At 36.2% G+C, this 20,782-nt stretch overlaps 1 protein-coding gene across 13 annotated transcripts in view; it reads right to left on the bottom strand.

Moving 5' to 3' along the window:
- Positions 1–20,782, bottom strand: part of RAPGEF6 (Rap guanine nucleotide exchange factor 6) — a 234,567-nt gene that overhangs the window by 62,625 nt on the left and 151,160 nt on the right. For all 13 annotated transcript variants that reach the window (XM_032299185.1, XM_032241306.1, XM_032300644.1 and 10 more), the window contains 5 exons: positions 17,602–17,766; positions 14,416–14,523; positions 11,726–11,929; positions 8,741–8,849; positions 560–800 (listed from right to left, as the gene is read on the bottom strand). In XM_032299185.1, the coding sequence (XP_032155076.1) occupies positions 560–800; positions 8,741–8,849; positions 11,726–11,929; positions 14,416–14,523; positions 17,602–17,766 (827 nt within the window). The remainder of the gene's footprint in view (positions 1–559; positions 801–8,740; positions 8,850–11,725; positions 11,930–14,415; positions 14,524–17,601; positions 17,767–20,782) is intronic.

Below are 20,782 nucleotides of genomic sequence, written 5' to 3'. Positions count from 1 at the left end.
TATGTGCTAAGTATTGTACTGCTCTTGATTAGAACTTTTGTAACTGCTTCAGGAAGTTGCTAATGTAATATATACTAGAGTCAACCCCAATCACGACACTTTAGTGGACTGATTTCATCATTATTTTACAGACCTAATTTATATTTAAAATCTTCAAGTATTACTACGTTTTGGTGATATCCCATTTGGAAACAGAAATAGGTCTGATTAAAAAGTTCAAATTTACAATTCAAGAAGGAATAAATGGTGCTACAAGGAAAAAATGATTTTTTAAAAAAACAAAAAACTGGTGAATGGGTCCCAAGATTTAAGGTGTACGATTTGTAAATCAGGAGACTAAAATTTCCAAAATTCAAAATAATGCTATTGTATAATCTGAAAGTGGTAACTTCATGAAAGTGACAGATGTTCAATGTATTCTTATATAAGTACTCTTTGAAGACTTTATTATACATTAGTTATATATTAAGCAAAACTTACCAAAGCCTCCCCCAACCCCAAATAAAAACTTTACAGTGAATGTGAAAATTTCTGCATGGCTAAGATTGGCATTACTTACCTAAATAGTTTTGGAGGCAAGATACTAAATCGTGTTTTATCCAAAATCTTCCTGATTTTGTTTCTTCCACCTGAAACAGTATTTGCTTTAACTTTCTTACTTCCTTTCTCTTGTGATGCCTGTTCAATATCTCCTGGCACATGCTGGATAGAATGGCGATTACTTTTTTTTTCAGCAATTTTTGGAATATGAGGCACACCAGATTTCTCTTGTTCAGTCCTACAAAGTAACTCTTTGAACACTGCGGAAATGAAACAAACTTGTCATTTCTTCAGAATATTTTTATACCAACAACAAATTTTAAGAATAAACACAGTCACTTTCCATTATCTGAACTTTCAGTCTCATTCAACTAAACATTGTCAAGTATTTACTCACCCTTTAGCAACTACATCTACTTCTTTCTTTAGTTTTCATACCTCACTATACTTCTGATTTTGCCCAACACTAATAAAAGGAAAGTCAGTTGAGGGGAAAGGGAAAGGAAGTGGGCAGGCTGCAGGCATGTTTGAAAAACACAGGTTCCTATTTAGGGTAGTAACTAATAAAACTGCTGATCGACTAATTTTATAGGAACAGATATTTAGGTTCTATTGTATGTTATTCCTTATAATACAGCTGACCCTTGAACAACATGAGTTTGAACTGCGTGGGTCCATTTATACTTGGATTTTTTTCAACAAATGTGGACTGAAAATACAGTATTTTGGGGATGTAAAAACCTGCGTTATGGCTCTGAAGGACCAACTGTGGGTCTTGAATATGCATGAATTTTGGTGTACATGGGATGGAGGTCCTGTAACCAACACTACACATATACCAAGAGATAACTATATATGTCACTTGAGATGAGACCTGACTACTACAGTCAGGGTCAGATTGTAAAACTTAGATGAGAAAAGCTTTGTTGGGCTTTATTTTTACTTTTACCAAAAAATGGTAATTTTGGTTATTTATTTACTGATTGATTTTGAGATGGAGTCTTGCTCTGTCGCCCAGGCTGGAGTACAGTGGCACACTCCCAGCTCATTGCAACCTCCACCTCCCGGGTTCAAGGGATTGTCCTGCCTCCGCTTCCCAAGTAGCTGGGATTACAGGCATGCACCACCACACCTGGCTAATTTTTGTATTTTCAGTAGAGACAGGGTTTCCCTATGTTGGCCAGGCTTGTCTTGAATTCCTGATCTCAGGTGACTCACCCACCTCGGCCTCCCAAAGTGCTAGGATTATAGGCGTGAGCCATGATGCCTGGTCTAATTTTGGTAATTTAAAATTTGGTAATAATTTCTCAAAGTCACATTTATGAGGCTGTCATTCAGTAAAGCTGCTAAAAAAAAAATCCACTTCAGTGATCTGAAGTAAACAAGTAAACAACCAAACGTATCTTAAATACCTTTCTCTCTCTCTCTCTCTCTTTTTTTTTTTTCCTGAGAAAGGGTCTCACTGTTGCCCAGCCTAAGTGCAGTGGCATGATCACAGCTCACTGCAGCCTCAACCTCCCTGGGCTCAGGTGATCCTCCCAAGGAGATGAGATTACAGATGCATGCCACCATACCAGATTAATTTTTGTAGTTTATTTGTAGAGATGGGGTTTTGACATGTTGCCCAGGATGGCCTCCAACTCCTAGGCTCTAGAGATCTGCCCATCTCAGCCTTACAAAGTGCTGGGATTACAAGCGTGAGCCACCATGTCCAGACTCAAGTATCTTTCTATCAAGTCTAACTAAGTCTGGTGAATTTGATCCTTAATGAGGGTGCAGGTACATTTGGGAAATTCCCTGTCTATATGCCTACACCAAATTTTCACCTTGTGAGAATGGCTACATCTCCTTGGGATAAAGCAAAGATAAATCTGCATAAAGTTAAATATCAAGAAATGATTAGTCATGGTGCCTGAAGAGGACTGAATTAGAGAAATAGTGGTTGCGTATTCTTAGAAGAGACTTAAAGGTCTTCAACTACATGAGCTATGGAAGCAAACACTCAGCTTATCATTAGATACAGCTTTGAGCAGTTATGCTGCACCTTTTTTTAAAGCTATAAATTGTGTGAATATGGCCACCAAAAACCCAATCACAGAGAATTGTTTTGGAAACCAACAGAAAAGCATGAGTTTCCCAGAAACATCAAAGGACTCAGAAGTAAGATAGAAATTCTTAAAGCCTTAAGAATTGATTAAAACATTTACGACTTGGTATTCACTTGCAAAATCTGGACTGATTTCAGGGTATCAACAGAAGGATGATACCACATTACTAAAGCACAGTGCAAGTTGATGAAAAGCATATATTTCTGCTTTCAAAATGATGGAGATTTTTTGCGAGTTAACTTCCACAAAGTCTGCATTAGAATAAAATTTATATTTTAAAATTTTATTTTAAGCCATATGGTAATAATATATACACACATGGATGTATTTGTGTATACATATGTATGTGTATACATATATGTATCTGTGTATACGTATGTATATCCTTTTTGGAAATAGGGTCGGTTCTCACTCTGTTGGCCAGGTTGGAGCGCAGTAGCATGAGCACAGCTCACTGCAGCCTCGACTTTATAGGCTCATGTGATACTCCCACTTCCACGCTGGGTAGCTGAGATTACAAGCATGTACTACGGCACCCAGCTCATTTTTTCTATTTTTGTAGAGATGCGGTCTCACTGTGTTTCCTAGGCAAGTCTTGAACTCCTAGGCTCAAGTGATCTTCTGCCTCAGCCTCCCAAACTGATGGGATTAAAGGCAGGAGCCACCACGGCCAGCCAATACTTTTTTAGTTTAAAATTCAGATATTCATTCATTCAAAAAATACTAACATATGAACACAGGTCAGGTACTTCACTAGATATTATTTCTGTATATTACTCCTGTTGTGGAGCTTACAGACAGTCTAAGATGCATGAAATATAACCAGAGGAACTACTTGAGAGTAGGAAAGGGCAATCTTCCTTAAGCAAGTCATTTATTAAGAAGAGATCAGACAGATGAGTAGATTTTAACTAGGCAAAGAGGGAAAAGGATGAGTAATCCTAGGCAGAGAAAAATCACAAGTTCAAAGTCCCTGTGGTAGAAGGAAAGTTCAAGAAAATGAAAATGACTATAGAACAAGGTAGAGATGAGGCCAGATAATGCCACGCTATGGTATTCAAATTTTCTGTTAGAGCAACAGGAAAACTTTGAAGGGGCAGCAGATTTCCTTAGTAATGTGTATGTAAAGTAACTGAATTATTTTTAAAAATCATCAAATTTGGCTGGGCATGGTGGCTTATGCCTGAAATCCTAGCACTCTGGGAGGCAGAGGCGGGTGAATCACCTGAGGTCCAAAGTTTGAGACCAGCCTAGCCAACATGGTGAAACTAAAAATATAAAAATTAGCTGGGCGTGGTGGTACACACCTGTAAACCTAGCTACTCCAGAGGATGAGACAGGAGAATCGCTTGAACCCAGGAGGCAGAGGTGGCAGTGAGCTGAGATTGAGCCACTCCATTCCAACCTGGGCGACAGCGTGAGACTGTCTCAAAAGCAACAAAAAAAAAAAAAAAAAAAAAAAAAGTTAAATTTCTCCACTGGACTTGGGTATGCAAGTATAAGTAAAAATTTGTGGAGCTTGTAGTTTGTTGATAAAGAGGAAAAATGATTGTGTTAAATTAAAAAAAAAAAACTGTTAAGGAGAAAAATGAAAGGATACTGAGCACACATAATTACAATGCTATTAAAGGTCAATATCAGACATTGTATATGAATCAAAAGTAAAAGTGCCCAAGAATCTATAAAAGCTTAATAAATTTGTCTACGTAAAAATTTAAAATGTCTCTCTTTCTACATATGTATGTATGCATTCACAAACACATGAAACAAAAGTCAAAACACAAACCACTGGGGAAAATATTTTTAACTTTTAAACTCTTTAAGAAGAGCTGAAAAATACTATTTTAATTTATAAAGTGCTCAAACAAGTCAATAAAAGATGAGTAAAAATATATAAAGGGGCAGATGAAATTAAAAGACTTTATAGAAAAGAAATGCCAAAACACATAAAAAAAGGTACTCATTATTAAATAATGTATATCATAATTTAAAAGCTTGATTAGACCCACTGCAGAGGTATTCTTATACACTGATGAATGAAGCACAGATCGTGATAAACTTCCAGAAAGTAAAACTTTGTAGTGTCTGTCAAAAGCAATTCCACTTTGAGAAATTTATCATATAGCTGGATCTATATGAGCATAAAAGTACAAAGAGTTTTTATTATATCACTGTTAACAGCAAAAACTATAAACAATCTAAAATATTTATAGGACATTAACTCAAAAGATTATGGTAATAATAGAACTCTATGTAATAATAAAAATCATGTAACAAGTGTATCTGTATGAACTGATGTGTAAAGGTACAGAACATTGTACGACGTATGGTCCCAATGTATACCTACCTTATTTTAGTTTTCAAAATATATGCACATATTACTTTTATTAAAACTTAAAATGACAAGTTATTTAAGAAGTGAGATTTTTGTTTTTTAGAGACAGGGTATCACCCAGGCTGGAGTGCAGGGACACAATCACAGCTCATTACATTCTTGAACTCCTGGGCTCAGGTGATCTTCCTGCCTCAGCCTCTCAAGTAGCTGGGACTACAGGCGCATGCTACCATGCCCAGCTAAATTTTAATGTTTTTTCGAGACAGGGGTTTCACTATGTGGCCCAGGCTGGACTTGGAACTCCTGGCCTCATTCGATCCTCCCACCACAGCCTCCTAAAATGCTAGGATTACAGGCATGAGCCACAATGCTTGGCCAGAAGTTGGATTTTTAAAGATGTTAGAAAAATGTGGAAACCAAGAGGAATAGATGAATTAAAATTCCAGAACAGGAAGAGAGTAATCTGAGATTGTCAGCTGTTTTCTTCTCTGAGTGCATTTCCTAAATCTAAACATGAAGTGTGGGTCAGGTAGAGGGACTCTTCTAGGCGAAAGAGAACTTTAGATGGCTGTGAGGGCTTGCATGAAAACTAGAACACAGTGAAACCTAAAAGCAGTGTCACTTTTCTCCACAGGACAACTGCTGTTAGTAGGAGTTCCCTTTTCTCACTCCTCAAGCCAGGCTTCTCCTGGATCTCTGTCTGTACCACAGTACTCACATCCAGGTTTCAGGTTGCTTTGAGTCCAACCTAGGGGATACTAGAATTAAAATAATAGTAAATTCATTGCTGGTGGTGGTACTCTGAATTCTGGTATTCTTCTGTGAATTGCTGTTGCTATCTGCTTTTCAGAGTTCTCAAAAAGGTGGGTCAAGATTCTGCCCAGGTTTAGTATTAAGTTCGGTGGGAGATGAAGGGTGGTGTGTGTTTACTATATCTGAAACTGAAACATTTGATTTTTATCTTCATGGACATAAGGTAACAAACTTATAATCTGTGTCTGATATTTTAGAACACCTGTGCTTCTGTTTCTGTTGGTTCTGGCTCATATGGACTTATAAGAGTGCCTCATAATCTTTGCTTGACTCTGCTTTTAAAACATTATTTTTAAAAATAACAAGTTGTTATTAGTATCCTCTAAAGAAGATACGTATTTTCTTTTGTCAGGCACCTGTAATCTAAGACCAGGGCCAAAACTGTAAGTTTTCTAGGTCCTAGAGGGACAAGTAGAGTACAGCGCACATCCACTTCAGAGAGAGCTTTTCAGTGTCTCAATCCTAAGGAGGTTGCAATGCAACAGTTTTATCCTTTGGTGGGCACTAAACTACAAATCTGTAAGTTTATCAAGAAGCTCTCTCAGATATATTCTGTGGATGGGAAAATGGCCCTGGAAAAAAAGACATCACTTTGGGATATAGTCCCAGGAGTGGGAAAAGGTACATCCAGAGTTTTTCACTTTTTTTATTTTTATTTTTATGCTTGTTTATAGCTTTTCATATTTAGTCTAGCTCTTTTAAGTTGTCTTCAGTCAATACTGGAAGTAGAAACTTGATGTAAGACGTTTGTTGTTGTTGTTGAATCCATTTTCCTCAGCTTATAGTAAGGCCTTTGAATTTTAAGAGTCATATCCTTCTTTTACTCTGGGATATCCTCTGTTATTATTTCCTAAATATCTTCTTCCTCACATTTTCTTTGAGATCAACTGGAATAGAGCTTAATTTTATTTTGTCTTCTTGTTCCATAGTCCGGGAGATTTTTCTCAACTTTATTATCTATTCCTTCAAATGAATGCTTGTGTGGGTAAGAGTTATTTCTTTATCAATGGTTACTGTTTATTCATTCCTAATATCCTGTTCTTGTGTCAAGGGATAAAATTTTAAATTGCTCTGTGCAGCGTTCTAGAAATGTTTTTCTTCCTTAAATACTCCAGAATCTGCAAGATCACTCATTAGGTCTCTACCACACCCTCTTAGGGGTGTGGGTCTTGGTGACCCCTGACTGTCAGTTTTAAGTAATATAAAAGGACCAAGAATGGTTTGCTCTGGTATCACTAAACAAATGTCTTCTGGTCACGCTTTCCTTTTTGTAGGTGTTCTGACTGTAAGTTTGATATAGGATGACCTAACTGCTCAACTCTATTTCATGGTAATGCCAGTGTTATTAGGGCTTTATCATGGGCATCACGTCTAGAGTAAAATGCTCCATTTCTAAAAATATTTTACAAATATTCCTTGGAGATGCTCCTTGGTGTTTTGCTTGGTTTACTCCATTCCACCTAGGGTAAAGAAGAGCTGACTGCTATGTTCCCCTTTTGCATCACCATGTAACTTCACCCTCTGCCATATCCAATCTAGGGTTTTGTTGGGCAGCTGTTTTCTCATCACTCAAAGGGTTCTGAGGCTACGGCTTCTGTTCTTTGCATCCTTCAGACCTACTTCTTCTGTGTCCCATGGTTCCTGAGGGTTCACATTATCTCTGTGTTTTTATTCAGAATATTGAATACCAGTTAGCAATCTTTATATGACTAGAACAAAAGGTTTAAAGGTATAAGATACTTAGAAGAAATCTAGGAAATAGTGCTAGAGAAAATGAATCTTGGAAAGACTAAATAATTTGCTCAAAGTAAGAGAGCAAGTCCTGCTTTCATATTTTTCAAAACTGGATTCTCTTTTGTATAACCTAAAAGTTGGCATTTCTAGATACTTGTCCAAACACCAGGAAATCAAAAAATTCTGAAGGCTTACTTACTTATTCTATGTGAAGTAACATAATATTAAGAAATTGCCAATTGACAGTTATAACCCAGATTTAACATGATGTAATTCAGTCAAAGGTACACAAAAAGAAAAAGAGGACAAACCCCAAATGTTTCATTTTTCATCATGACTAAACACAGTATAAGAAGCCGAAGTGAAAAAAGTAAAACTCACACTTCCTTTCCACAGGCATAGCTTTTAAAGCCAACTCTTACTTCTCAAATTGTTACCTAAACAACCTACAGAAATTGTTTTCCTCCCTACTTCGTAAAGACACTTAAATTTTCAATTTTTAATTTCAATTGCCATACAACTTTTACTGCTGCTCTTTTCAGAATTTCAGCAAAAATCCTCAAGTGTCTAAGGAAACCAAATGACAGTAAATCTTTTCTAAAAGTTTAAAAAAGCAAACAGTAGATTTGGTTAAAAGTATGAGCTTAGTCACTGGTTTTATTTAAATATAAACATGATAAAAACAGAATACAGGTACTAGAATCATTTTTCCATACAAAGGTAGAGTATGCTTTTATTAGAAATCTGTAATTCACTGAATACTTAAGTCAATGCTTTGCTCAGTTTATTTCCATAAAACAGCTAATCTGGCATTGGTATTACTTTAGAAAGTTAGCTTAAAGATTAGAAGTAGACCGATTTGCACACTAGCTGTGGGAAAAATGCCTGATTGTGACTTCTTATTTTACTCAGGTCATTCTACCTTTCATTACGTATCCCTCCAGAGTACATAATACATGCTTAACAGACATTTCATAAATGACTGAATGTAGCTGTCCACCCATTTTAAAACTTATTTTCTATCAAAATAAAAAATATAATAAAAAATAAAAATTCTAGAATACGTGATAGTTCAACACTAAAGATTCTAAAACTAAAGAGTTTAGACAAAAACATGTTTACATTTTACTATCTTCTCTTTCACTGTAATGACTTTCCTCTTACCAAATTAAAAAGAAAAAGTTCAGGCAATTTTTAAAACAAAACTCACCAAAAATGTTGGTCTTTACAGTAAGTGCAAGATGAGTATTATTCCTCAAAATTTCAAGCGCTTTCATATATGTAATATTCTCAAAGTTTTGTCCATTCACTTCCATAATCTTAAGAGAAAAGCATTTTAAAAATACAAATTAAGACAGAAGAGTATTTGTCACTTCTACTACCTTAAAAGTTTAATAATGTTTAAACTTAATGAAACTTGAATAAAATGTACTCCTATGTGAACAGTTATCTCTGTGAGAATCATTTTTTTCCTCTATATTGTCATCTTTTCCAAATTCTTTACTATAAACATTTTTTTAAAAAGTTAATGCCCTCTGGGATCATATTGAGGAAATTTTAAACTTACCCACACAGGATGGTTTATGAAGGAAACATTTTAATCATGTCAGCTCAGCTCATAAAAATTATTGCCTGCATATGTATATACAAATTTGTCAAATATTCTCAATGTAAATTTACTGCATTTCAAAGACAGGTAATTCATTTAAAAGGAGTACTCTAAATATATTTAATATGATTATCTGCCACTGATTGAATCAGGCAGCAAAATAGCAAAAGGCACAATTGAGATGGGTTCTTTTTCCATGTAAACACTGCTGACCCTTCACCACATGACTTCTCCAATTTGGCTATAACTCAGAATCACAGAAGCTTATTTTAAGAAATACTGATTCTAAGGGGAAAGGATAAAAAGATAAATATAATGAGCAAAAACTAGTCAGAACAGAGGACAGATCTAGGGGATCAATATAAAAATTTCAAAAGGATAAGAAAAAGAATGAACAATTATTAGAAAAAAAAAAAAATCAATAGAAGTAAAATTCCCAGAGTTGGAAAACCACTTTCAACTACACACTAAAATTCTTATCTAGTACCATGCTAAAATAATACAAAGAGATCTATTTTAAAAAATATATTCTAATGAAATTTCTGTGTTCCAAGGAGAGAGAATAAGGAATCTATAAACATCATTGTGGGAAGATAACCCAAAGGTACCTAGAAAAGAAAGCCCAAAGAGTTTGGACTTCTCTTGGGCAATGCTAAGTTGATGTGATAATATTCTGTGGCTTTAGCCTTCTAAGGGAAAAGTCAATGTTAGAAAAAGATGTTACACTCCATCAAACAAAGTATCTTCAGGTATGCAAGGACATACAATACTGTATCACCCATCTGTTCTTTAAAAAGAAAAATACTAAAAGAAGTACTAAAGATAATTGTGAAATGAACAGAAATAATGAGGATATACAGTATCAATGAAATGGAAGTGATCAATGAAATGAGTTAAGCAGGTGTAAATGTTTAATGCTTATTTAAAAGCTATGAAACTTAATGCAAATGTCAAAAGCATTCTTGAAACAGAAGATAATGTTAAAAAATAACAATTATAATGTAGACCTAAAATCTCAGATCATTTCAACAGTAGTTGAGGATATTGAAGGAAGAAGTAAAAGCATGATAAATTTCATTCTCAGGAATGGATTTCACTAATTTGTGTATGTGTGTGTGTATGTGTGAAGAATTAGATTATTAAATGTGTTTCTGATAAAAATAACTGAACGATAAATATACTAACTCCAGGATCCTAGCTATTAGCTATTCCTAATGAACAGTCTGGGGTAAGTCCCAGAAAACTCAATTGTGGAAGTTGTCCTGGGCACTGTAGGTTGTTTAGGAGCATCCTTGGCCTCTGTCTACCAACACGCTGGTAACCCCCAAGTCATCATAATAAAAAATATCTGCAGACATTGCCACTAGTTGAGAAACACTGTTCTAAAGCACAGAACCTTTCATAATATGAATGAGCTCACAATTTTAAAAAATGATAGCATGGTTCAGTTAAAATAAAGCCACATTCTAAAACAAATGAACAAAATTTTAAATGGGGAAAAAGTAAGTTTCCTAAATGATTCTGATGATCAGATAGATTTGGGAAACCACCTTTTGGAGTACATGAGAATCATCTAGAGCAGGGGTCCACAACTGCTGGGACATAGACCCATGGCCTGCTATGAACTGGGCCACACAGCTGGAGGTGAGCAGTGGGCCAGTGAGTATTACTGCCTGAGCTCAGTCTCCTGTTAAATCAGCAGTGACCTGAGAGTCTCATAGGAGTGTCAACCCTGTTGTGAACTGTAAATGCAAGGGATCTGGGACACTCCTTATGAAAATCTAATGTCTGACTGCCTGAGGATCTGAGGTGGAACAGTTTCATCCAGAAACCATCTCCATCCCTCCAGTCCCCCTCCCCGGTCCATGGAAAAATTGTCTTCCACAAAACTGGTCCCTGGTGCCAAAAAGGTTAGGGACCACTGATCTAGAGAGCTTTGTTAAATATGCAGATGTCCACACATCATCTCTTAAGAATGTGGTCAACATGATTAACATGACTGAGAGAAGCCTGGGAATTGTCAGCACATCACATTTTGAAATATGCTGCTCTATACTTACCTAATGCCTATATCAAAAAACTAAATCATCATCAAATTCCCAGGAGTATCTTTTTTCTTTGTCCCTCACTTGGCTCACTTTGCTTACAGATATAGTTACGTTACCATATAAACATAATTTAATGATTACATAACCTTCAGCAATCTGCAGCCACTTACTATGACGCAGAAGTGCTATCGCCTTCAAAACTTGCAAGGGTGCTAATTCATATATTGATCTTTCTGAAGTATTCTCAAGTTGCCAGCTTATCCATGAAAGATAGGCAGGCCCATTCAAAGGAGGTCTTGCTGACAGAGCTCAGTAGACCATGTTATTTCTAGCCACACTACACCAAATTTTCCATTAAAAGTAATAAATATATGACAAATACATTTTAAAAATAAACTATATGCAGATACTACCTCTAAAAAGAGACTCAGAAAAATATCCCCTTAAACTGATCATGCTTTCTGGAAGATGAGAACAAAAGCAGCAGGCATAATACTTTAAAGAAGGCTTGAATTTAAGTGGCTGGTTATTTACTTACCTGATCACCACGTTTCAGTCCTGAATCAGCGGCTTTGCTCCCAGGTTCTACTCCTTCAACAAAAATACCAAATCCCTTCTCACTTCCTCCATTAAGGCTGAATTGTAGAGGGGACTCACGGGAAGCCTTTTGCAGCACAACCTGTCTCCACTTAGCCTTTGCAGCACAGGCAATATTCAATAACCGGAGATGACCATTCATCTTCTGTAAAGCAGGAAAGGGTACATGTATATAAATGTATCTATTCCTATAGGGTTTTAAAAAGTCACCGAAAATTATCAGAATTAAAGTTATAAATATAAGGACTACAGAACATGTATAAACTGAGGTAAACAAAACTGAAGAAGGGGGCGCTTCCACTCCAAAGCACTCTCAATAATAAGATTTCTTAATATGACTATAAGGCTTTTAGATTATCATAGGTTAAAAAAGAGTTCCAAGTGATGTCTAATTTACAGAGAGATGACACAAAATTACTTATCATTACTTAAACTTTCCTAATATACACTCTACTCCCACCTTGCTTATCTCCTGGCTGTTATATAAAACCAGAATCTTTTAAAACCTTTATTCAAAACCTTGAATGATTTGAACCACCTTTTCAAATACTGTTCAACGTTCAAAGAAACATTCAAGTTTTTATCTCTTCCAGAAAAGACTTCCTTCTTGTATTACTTTAGTTCTTCCTTAAATTCAGTAATAGTCTGACTTCCAGTTCTAACTCCAGTTTCAATTAATCTCAAATAGCATTATTATGTGCAAATCTCAGGTCCGTAACAAAAAGCTAAAGGTTTTTTCAAAGCGACACCATGTCTTGTATTTGTTCTGATCCTATATTAACACCTTCGAGTGTAAAGTAGAATGCAATAAATACCTGATGGCTAACTGATTACTGGAAAAAAAATATCCCACGACTTTTTCCCCCCACATTTTGATGTCCCTTGATTATCTACACAGCCAACACTGGACAAGTCAAATGACAGTGGAGTGCCTCTATAACCCTTTAATAAAGTTCCCAGTGTTGTTCACTCTCCCCATTTTGTATAGTGCACATGTGCGGCTGAGGATTCTATAGGAACCAAGGGGTAAGAAAAAGGAACAAATTTGCCAATTTTTCCCACTTCATTCAACTTATCTGCTTATGCTTTATAAGTAATAACTATAGCTCTTGAGCATTTGCTATGTGACAGGTTTTATATAAAGACTGTTATGCTTATCAGCTCATTATAATCCTTACAAAAATCTCAATAAACTAGGAACTACTATCTTTACAAATGACACAACTCAGGCATAAGATCAGACAATCTGTCCGAGTTTACACATCTAGCAGGTGGTGGAGCTTGGATCTTAATTCGGGCAATTTAACTCTTGAGCTGTACGCCTAAAACCACTATGCTGCATTACTATTTGCTAAAATTTCAAGTTGCTTGGAGCAGGCAATCAAGTCACGGCTCAGTTTTATATCTGACAGGGAGAATAAAACGAATTCATGAATAGCTACTGTGGACTTTGAGGGAATTATCTTAGGTGCTGTAAATTTAGAACAGGTGAATCCCATGTAGAATACAAACCTAGAAAGTCTTAATATAGACTTGATATTTAAGATATGCATTGATAGTTAAACAGAGTTTCAAATAGGTTAACAAAGGAGAATTCTAGCATGGTCTAGATGCAGAACTGGAAGGTAAAATAAAATAGTCTGATTTGGCTATAATCTAGAGTACAAAGGAAAAAGGCCAAAAAGGTAGGCAGGGGACCTGAATATATGGGTGAGGAACTGCTTTGGTAGGAAGTATGGTTTATTGTCAAAAAGAATAATAGTCATCACATGTGTGTTTAAAAAGCAATCTTTTGGCCACACGGAATGGATTAGAAGAGAAACTAGAACAACTAAGATTAGTTAGCAGGCTATTATAACAGATCAGATATAATAAAATAATTAAGTCCTAAACTAGGGAGTGAAAAAGAAATGGCTGAGAGAGATCATAAGGAAATAAGTGAACATACATGTGTATGCCTAAATCAGTGACCTAGGTGACTTTAGCAACTGACTGGAAATCCTGACCAGAAAATTCAAGAAAAAGAGAGTGAGGGTACACATGTAACACCAGGTTTATAAGCCTGAGTAACTAAGAGATAAGAATGCCATTAGTCTTAATACAGAAATGGAAGAGTCGGGCTGGGCTCAGCATCTCACACCTGTAATCCCAGCACTTTGGGAGGCCGAGGCGGATGGATCATGAGATCAGCAGTTTGAGACCAACCTGACGAATATGGTGAAATCCCATCTCTCCTAAAATACAAAAATTAGCAAGGCATGGTGGTATGCACCTTTAGTCCCAGCTACTCGGGAGGCTGAGGCAGGAGAATCACTTGAACCCAGAAGGTGCACTATGCTGAAATTGTGCCACTGCACTCTAGGCTGGGCAACAGAGCAAAGCTCCGTCTCAAAAACAAAACAAAAAGAAGAAATGGAAGAACCAGGAAGGAGTGTGAATGTTGTTTGAATTGGGGTGGCAGAGAATAAATTAGCAAAAGTCTAGAATGAGCAAAAGTCTTAGATCTGGAAGATCTAAGAATGGACATTTAAGACACAGGAGAGGATGAAAGGTACTACTGTTCTGAGTTTGCTGGTGTTGGAGGAGGGGTACCACTACACTCTGAATAATATAAATTATTTTGAGCCTTACCGTATCTTCCAGATTTTTTTCAAATTCTTCTAGAAATCGAGTCATAGCAGGGTCACCTTCAAAATCATTAAAATGATTATTTACCCATAACAATACAATCCGCGTCACCTGTGGAAACATAAAAGAGGCAGCATATGGTCAGAAGAGGCATTCCTTCTGCAAAAATAGATTCCAAAAGCATGTCTAGAACTGATGGAGAACTGACAACCTTCTTGTTCCCTCCCTCCTATAAAAAAGGCTCATTGTAATAGAAAGGCATGCTTTAGTTTGAGGTTTTGCTTCCCTATATACACAAATGACAGAACCAGGACTCTGTCCGCTCAGTGAGAAGACACAAGCCTGTTTGTTAAAATGAAAGAAGTACAAAGAATGTATATTACAGATAGCATCTTACAATGCAAACTTCATGTCATAAAGCAGGCAATCCTATCAATCAAAAATCCCTATCAAAAGTGTTTCCATGGTCAAGAACATGTTTAACCAAAATTGTAACAAAAACAAATCTGAGTCTGGTGTGGTGACTCATACCCGCAATCCCAGCAACTCAGGTGGCTGAAGCAAGGAGGATCCCTTGAGTTCATGAGTTTGAGACCAGACTGGGCATAGCAAAACCCTGTCTCTATAAAAGTTAAAAAGCAAAACAAAAACTCTTACAAAACTGAAACTTCATTATAAAGTAAATTTTCAAACTGCTAAGTTGTTTACTTTGCTCCAGAAAAGTTAAACGTTAACAAATGTAAGCTGATTTGAATGATGTGTCTAATAATGTAAGGAATGACCCATTTTTAAAATTGTGGTAGAATCCACATAAAATTCATTTTAATGATTTTAAAGTTCATAATTCAGTGGCATTAAGTACCTTAACAATATTGTGTAACCATCACCACTGTCCAGTTCTGAGTTCTGGAGCATTTTCATCACTCCAAAAGAAAACCTCAAACTCATTAAGCATTCACTTCCCATTATGCTCTCTCCCTAGCCCCTGGCAGCCACTAGTCTGCTTTTCTATTTGTCTGTTCTGGATACTTCACATAAATAGAATCATACAATACATAGACTTTTCTGACTCTCTTCTTTTACTTAGCATAATATTTTTGAGGCTCATCATGGTGTAGTATGTGTAAGTACTTCTTTTCTTTTTATAGCTGAGTAATACTTTATTGTATGGCTATACCACATTTTGTTTATCCATAATGGACATTTGGGTCATTTCTACCTTTTGGCCATAGTCAATAGCGCTGCTATGAATATTTATACACAGGTTTTTGTTTGCACATCTGTTTTTAATTCTTTGGGTATATGTCTAGAATTAGAATTGCTGGGCTATATGGTAACTATGTTTAAATTTTTGAGGAACTGCTCCAACTTTTTCCACAGAGGCAACACCATTTTACATTCCCATCATCAGTGTGTGTAGGGTGGGGGTGCGAAGACTGGTTCAATGTCTTCATATCATTGGCAATGTATATTACTTTCTCCCCCCTTTTTAAAGCCATCCTAGTGGGTATAAAGGGGTATCTCATTGAGGTTATGGCTGCATTTCTCTATGATTAATGATGTTGAACATCTTTCTTATGTGCCTGTTGGCTATTTACATATCTTCTTTGGAGAAATGTCTATGCAAGTCCTTGGTCCATGTTTAAACTGTGTTGTCTTTTCATTGGTGAATGGTAAAAGTTCTTTATATATTTTGGATATTAAACCTTTATCAGAGATATAATTTTCTGGCTGGGTGTAGTGGCTCACACCTGCAATCCCAGCACTTTGGGAGGCTGAGGCCCGTGGATCACTTGAGGTCGAGAGTGCAAGACCAGCCTGACCAACATGGAGAAACCCCATTTCTACTAAAAGTACAAAATTAGCCAGGCATGGTGGCACATGCCTGTAATCCCAGCTAGTTGGGAGGCTGAGGCAGGAGAATCACTTGAACCCCGGAGGTGGAGGTTGCAGTGAGCCAAGATTGTGCCACTGCACCCTAGTGTGGCCAACAAGAGTGAAACTCCATCTCAAAAAAAAAATAAAGATACGTAATTTTCTCTTATTCTGTGCATCGTTTTATGTTTCTTGACAGTGTCCTTTGATGCAAAAATAATTTTAATTTTGATGAAGTAAAATTAATCTATTTTCTTTTGTTACTTGTGATTGGGTGTCATATTTTCTTATTTGAGAAACCATCACCAAATCCAAGGCCATGATATTCTACCACTATTTTTTCATTTAAGGTATTATACTTTTGGCTCTTCTGTCTCTGACACAGTTTGAATACATTTTTGTACGTCGTATAAGGTAGCAGTCCAATTTCATTCTTTTGCGTAAAATTATTACTAAATCATATTTTTGTTCATTCCCTAAGCATGCCTTTATTTTCTTGGCAACCAAAGTAAATATATTTAATTCTAACAAAAAATGGCAAGAGATGGGCAAACCCACAGTTTTAGACGTTAGTCTCCTAAATAAAAGAATTCCACAGTCTACCTGCATCCAATTTATTTCCTTTAAAATCTAACTCAAAAAGACACACCAAGCAATTATGATTCTACTTTTATTGAAACAACTTATTTCTTACCAATTTGTGGAGGTATAACTAGTCTTTCCATTAAATGTACAAACATATCCCATGAAATGAGGTAAGGTGATTTAATTAAAATAGTGAACAACATTTAATACAAAAATATACTCAAAAGGTATATTTAAATAAGTCACAGAAGAGATAAATTAAGGTTTAATAAATTGTTTTCAAATGATTATAAAGTCTGCAACTCAATAAAATAAAGACATTCCCATTTTGATGCTTAAAAACAATCTAGGCCCTCTTGAAAAAATGTATTTGATGAATAGTCTTTCTAAAATATTCAATCAGTTTTTAAATGTTTTATTGATCTCCAGAAATGATAAAATATTTCGGTAAAATTCTAAAATACTCTCATGTAACTTTTATGTTTCCTGAATTTATAGCTTTACCAGAGCTTTATTTCAGTTTTTGCCTTTTACGGCTCTTATCCACTTTTAACATGCTCTTCTGTCATAAACGTAAGCACAGAATGTCTATATTGGTGGTTCAGGTTCACTAATTTTTTAGGTGAACTGAATCTTGTTATCATAATAAACACGTACTCTACCAACTATAAAAGTTTCATGAATAAAATTTCAGGTTAAAATCACTTTCATGCCCTTTATAAAACCAACCTTATCTCTTAAGCTGTCGATCTTAAACCATTCCAATAGTTTGATTCCAACATCCAAAGGACTTTCAAGAAATGTCCTATAAGTTAATAGAAAATCTTCTATATAAGTTGGATCCACAATAGAATGTTCTTCTATTAAATGCATTATGAGACGCTCAGGTGTTGCCTAAAAATCCAAGGATAGGAAGGATGAGAAAATAACCCAAGAGCCAAAGAATTACTGTTGATTATTCCCCTTTGTAGTTACTCCATTAGACAAGTCCTCAAAGTAGAATTTTGCCTTTAAATCCTTACCACTGGAAGAATTGGATTCTAAACTTAATTGTAACCCATTAGCACTCAGAGGTTGAGAGAGAGAAACGGCAGAGGAATAAATAGCCAACAGCACTCACGCAGCTGAAGCTGTTTTCACTGGCATTTCATCATAGCAGGACCTTTGAACTTCACTGATTGAGCCCTGGTGTGGGCTGTTACTGCCACTTCTCCTACAACTAGTGCATGTACTTAATGTCTCAAGGCAACAAAAGAGTTGAAAGTTAAACTAAAGAAAGAAGAGGAAAGGAAAGAAAGAGAAGAAAGAAAGAAAAAAGAAGGCTTTTCTCCAAGTTTAATCCACCTCAAAAATCTTTTCTGTCCAGGCTGCAGAAGGAACACACCAGTTCAAGAGAGCCTGTTTTATTGTTGTTACTTCCCAGAATAAATGTTTCCTTTTCTACAGTTCCTCTCATACCGTTTCCTCTCTATGCTAGGTCACCATATTGAGAGGAACCAGAAGTTCTATAGACAGTTTTGAAATTAATTCAGTTTTAAACACTTATCTCCATATTTATAAAAGAATATAAACAGGCCAGGTGCGGTGGCTCACACCTCTAATCCCAACACTTTGGGAGGGCCAGGTGGGTGGATCACCTGAGGTCCAGAGTTTGAGATGAGCCTGGTCAACATGGTGAAATCTCGTCTCTACTAAAAATACAAAACTTAGCTGAGTGTGGCGGCAGGAACCTGTAATCCCAGCTACTGGGGGTGCTGAGGCAAGAGAATTGCTTGAACCTGGGAGACAGGGGTTGTAGTGGGCTGAGATCATGCCATTGCACTCCAGCTTGGATGACAAGAGTGATACTCTGACTCAAAGAAAAGAAAAAAAGAACATAAACATACATTTCCATACTGCTCTTCTTTGATCTTCTGAACCAATGTTTAATCATTACTCTTTGTAGCTTTTTCAAAGGTGGGCACACAGAACAAATACAGAAACAAACCAGATGTTAAGCCTGATATAAAAACTGTTACTCATAACCCCCAACCTTCATTTGTCATATTAAACAATTTCACTGTTTAGAATAACTGTATGGTAAACATACATTAATACTAATAATGTTCTTATCTAAGAATTTATTAAAAATACTTTATTAAAAGGTACTTTTATTTATTAAAAATAAGGTACAAAAATTGCTTCTCTCAAAGGAAGTCAGAAGCAATCTACTTAAGAGATAAAAAAATCATAGGTCATTCGTATTCTCCTATTCTCCTACCCCCACAAAACATTCTAAGCCTAAGAGTAAAACTGGTTTTATTATTCAGGCCAATCCTGGTTTAGGATCACTTAATTCCATTTCCTAGAATAGCTAAGTCAGGGATGGGAATTGATCAACCTGTTAAAGAGAGGCCATTATTTTGACTGGCAAAATCACAGAAGCAGGGTCCCTATAGAGACTAGGTCATACATTCAAAATTTTATTTAAAGATGAGCCCTTACCTAATTAGACTAAAATCTATCTTACCTCAAAATGCCCTTGATCCCAGCCACACAAATTTCCTGCTCTTTTTAAAACATATTATGCAATTTTATATAGCACATGCATATTTCTTTGTCTGGGTCACCCTTTCTCCCTAAAATTACTTCTCGCTATTTCTTCTAGCCTAATTTAGATCCTTCTTTTCATGTCTCTCGTGCTCTTCCATCTTGAGATTTATCAAGTCATGCTGAAACTATCGCCTTGTCTTTTTTGAAAGACTGTGAGTTCACTGATGTCAGAATCTAAGTATATATTAGTACCTCCCAGATCTCACAGAGGTCCTAGCAGAGAGTACCACAAAAGAGTTTGGGAGCCCACCTCAACATCCTAAAGTGCTGGGATTACAGGTCTGAGCCACCATGCCTGGCCTTGACTAGGGGATCACTTGAGGTCAGGAGTTAGATATCAGCAAGGACAACATGGCAAAACCCCACCTCTACTAAAAATACAGAAACAAGCAAAACAACAACAACAAACAACAACAACAACAACAAAAAAAAAACAAAGAAACCAGCTGGGTGTGATGGCATGTGACTATATGGTCACAGCTACTTGGAAGGCTGAGGCATGAGAGTTGCTTGAACCTGGGAGGCAGAAGTTGTATGAGTCAAGATCGTGCCACTGCATTCCAGCCTGGGTGACAGAGCGAGATTCTATTTCAAAAAAAAAAGTCAAATGAACAATCCTTCTATGAGCAAAAGATGGTTAAGATTTGCAATTAAATCTGAATGTGAAGATTGTACTACAGTAAAAATAATACATTTTTAATATTTCTGTCACAAAAGCAATCTATCATCATGTAATCAGAATCTGCAAACATTTTAAGGTATGTATAAACTTTGATGGCAATTTTATGTTCCTTCAAGTATTTTTGATGCTCTGAACTTTCATTAAAGGTATCACCACAGTATTTAAAAGCTACTGTAAAATACATTAAGAAAGTGGGATGCTAGGAGACAGGGTGCACAGAGGTAGAAAGCAGAAGAGATGGCTGGTGGTGTTACACTGGCATGGTAGAAATTGCTTACAATGAGCAAATAATATACAGAGTATAACAAGAGGCATTATTGAAGAAAGTATTTACAGTCATAGAAGGGGAAAGACCCTAGGGAAAACCGTGGTTTTGGTACTGGAACTGGAAGTATAAGTAGTACTGGAATTGAAACTCATGGTTGTTTATAATAAAGTTATAGATGTGTATATGTGCATAATCAATACATACACCTATTTCCTAGTTCTGATGAAAGACAAAGGCAATGACACCTCAGTAGTAGTGAATATAATGGGTGCCCAGATCTTGGTTTATAAATACTATATTCGGCTAGAAAGACCCAGGGTCTTCTCGAGAAATGGCCAATTCCAGAGCTGGTACAGTTAAGTTCACGA

This window comes from Sapajus apella, unplaced genomic scaffold (assembly GCF_009761245.1).
Source record: "Sapajus apella isolate SASKATOON/1434 unplaced genomic scaffold, GSC_monkey_1.0 scaffold1, whole genome shotgun sequence".
Classification (NCBI taxonomy): domain Eukaryota; kingdom Metazoa; phylum Chordata; class Mammalia; order Primates; family Cebidae; genus Sapajus; species Sapajus apella.
The sequence above is the reverse complement of the archived record's forward strand: the minus strand, read 5'-3'. Positions and strand labels throughout refer to the sequence as shown.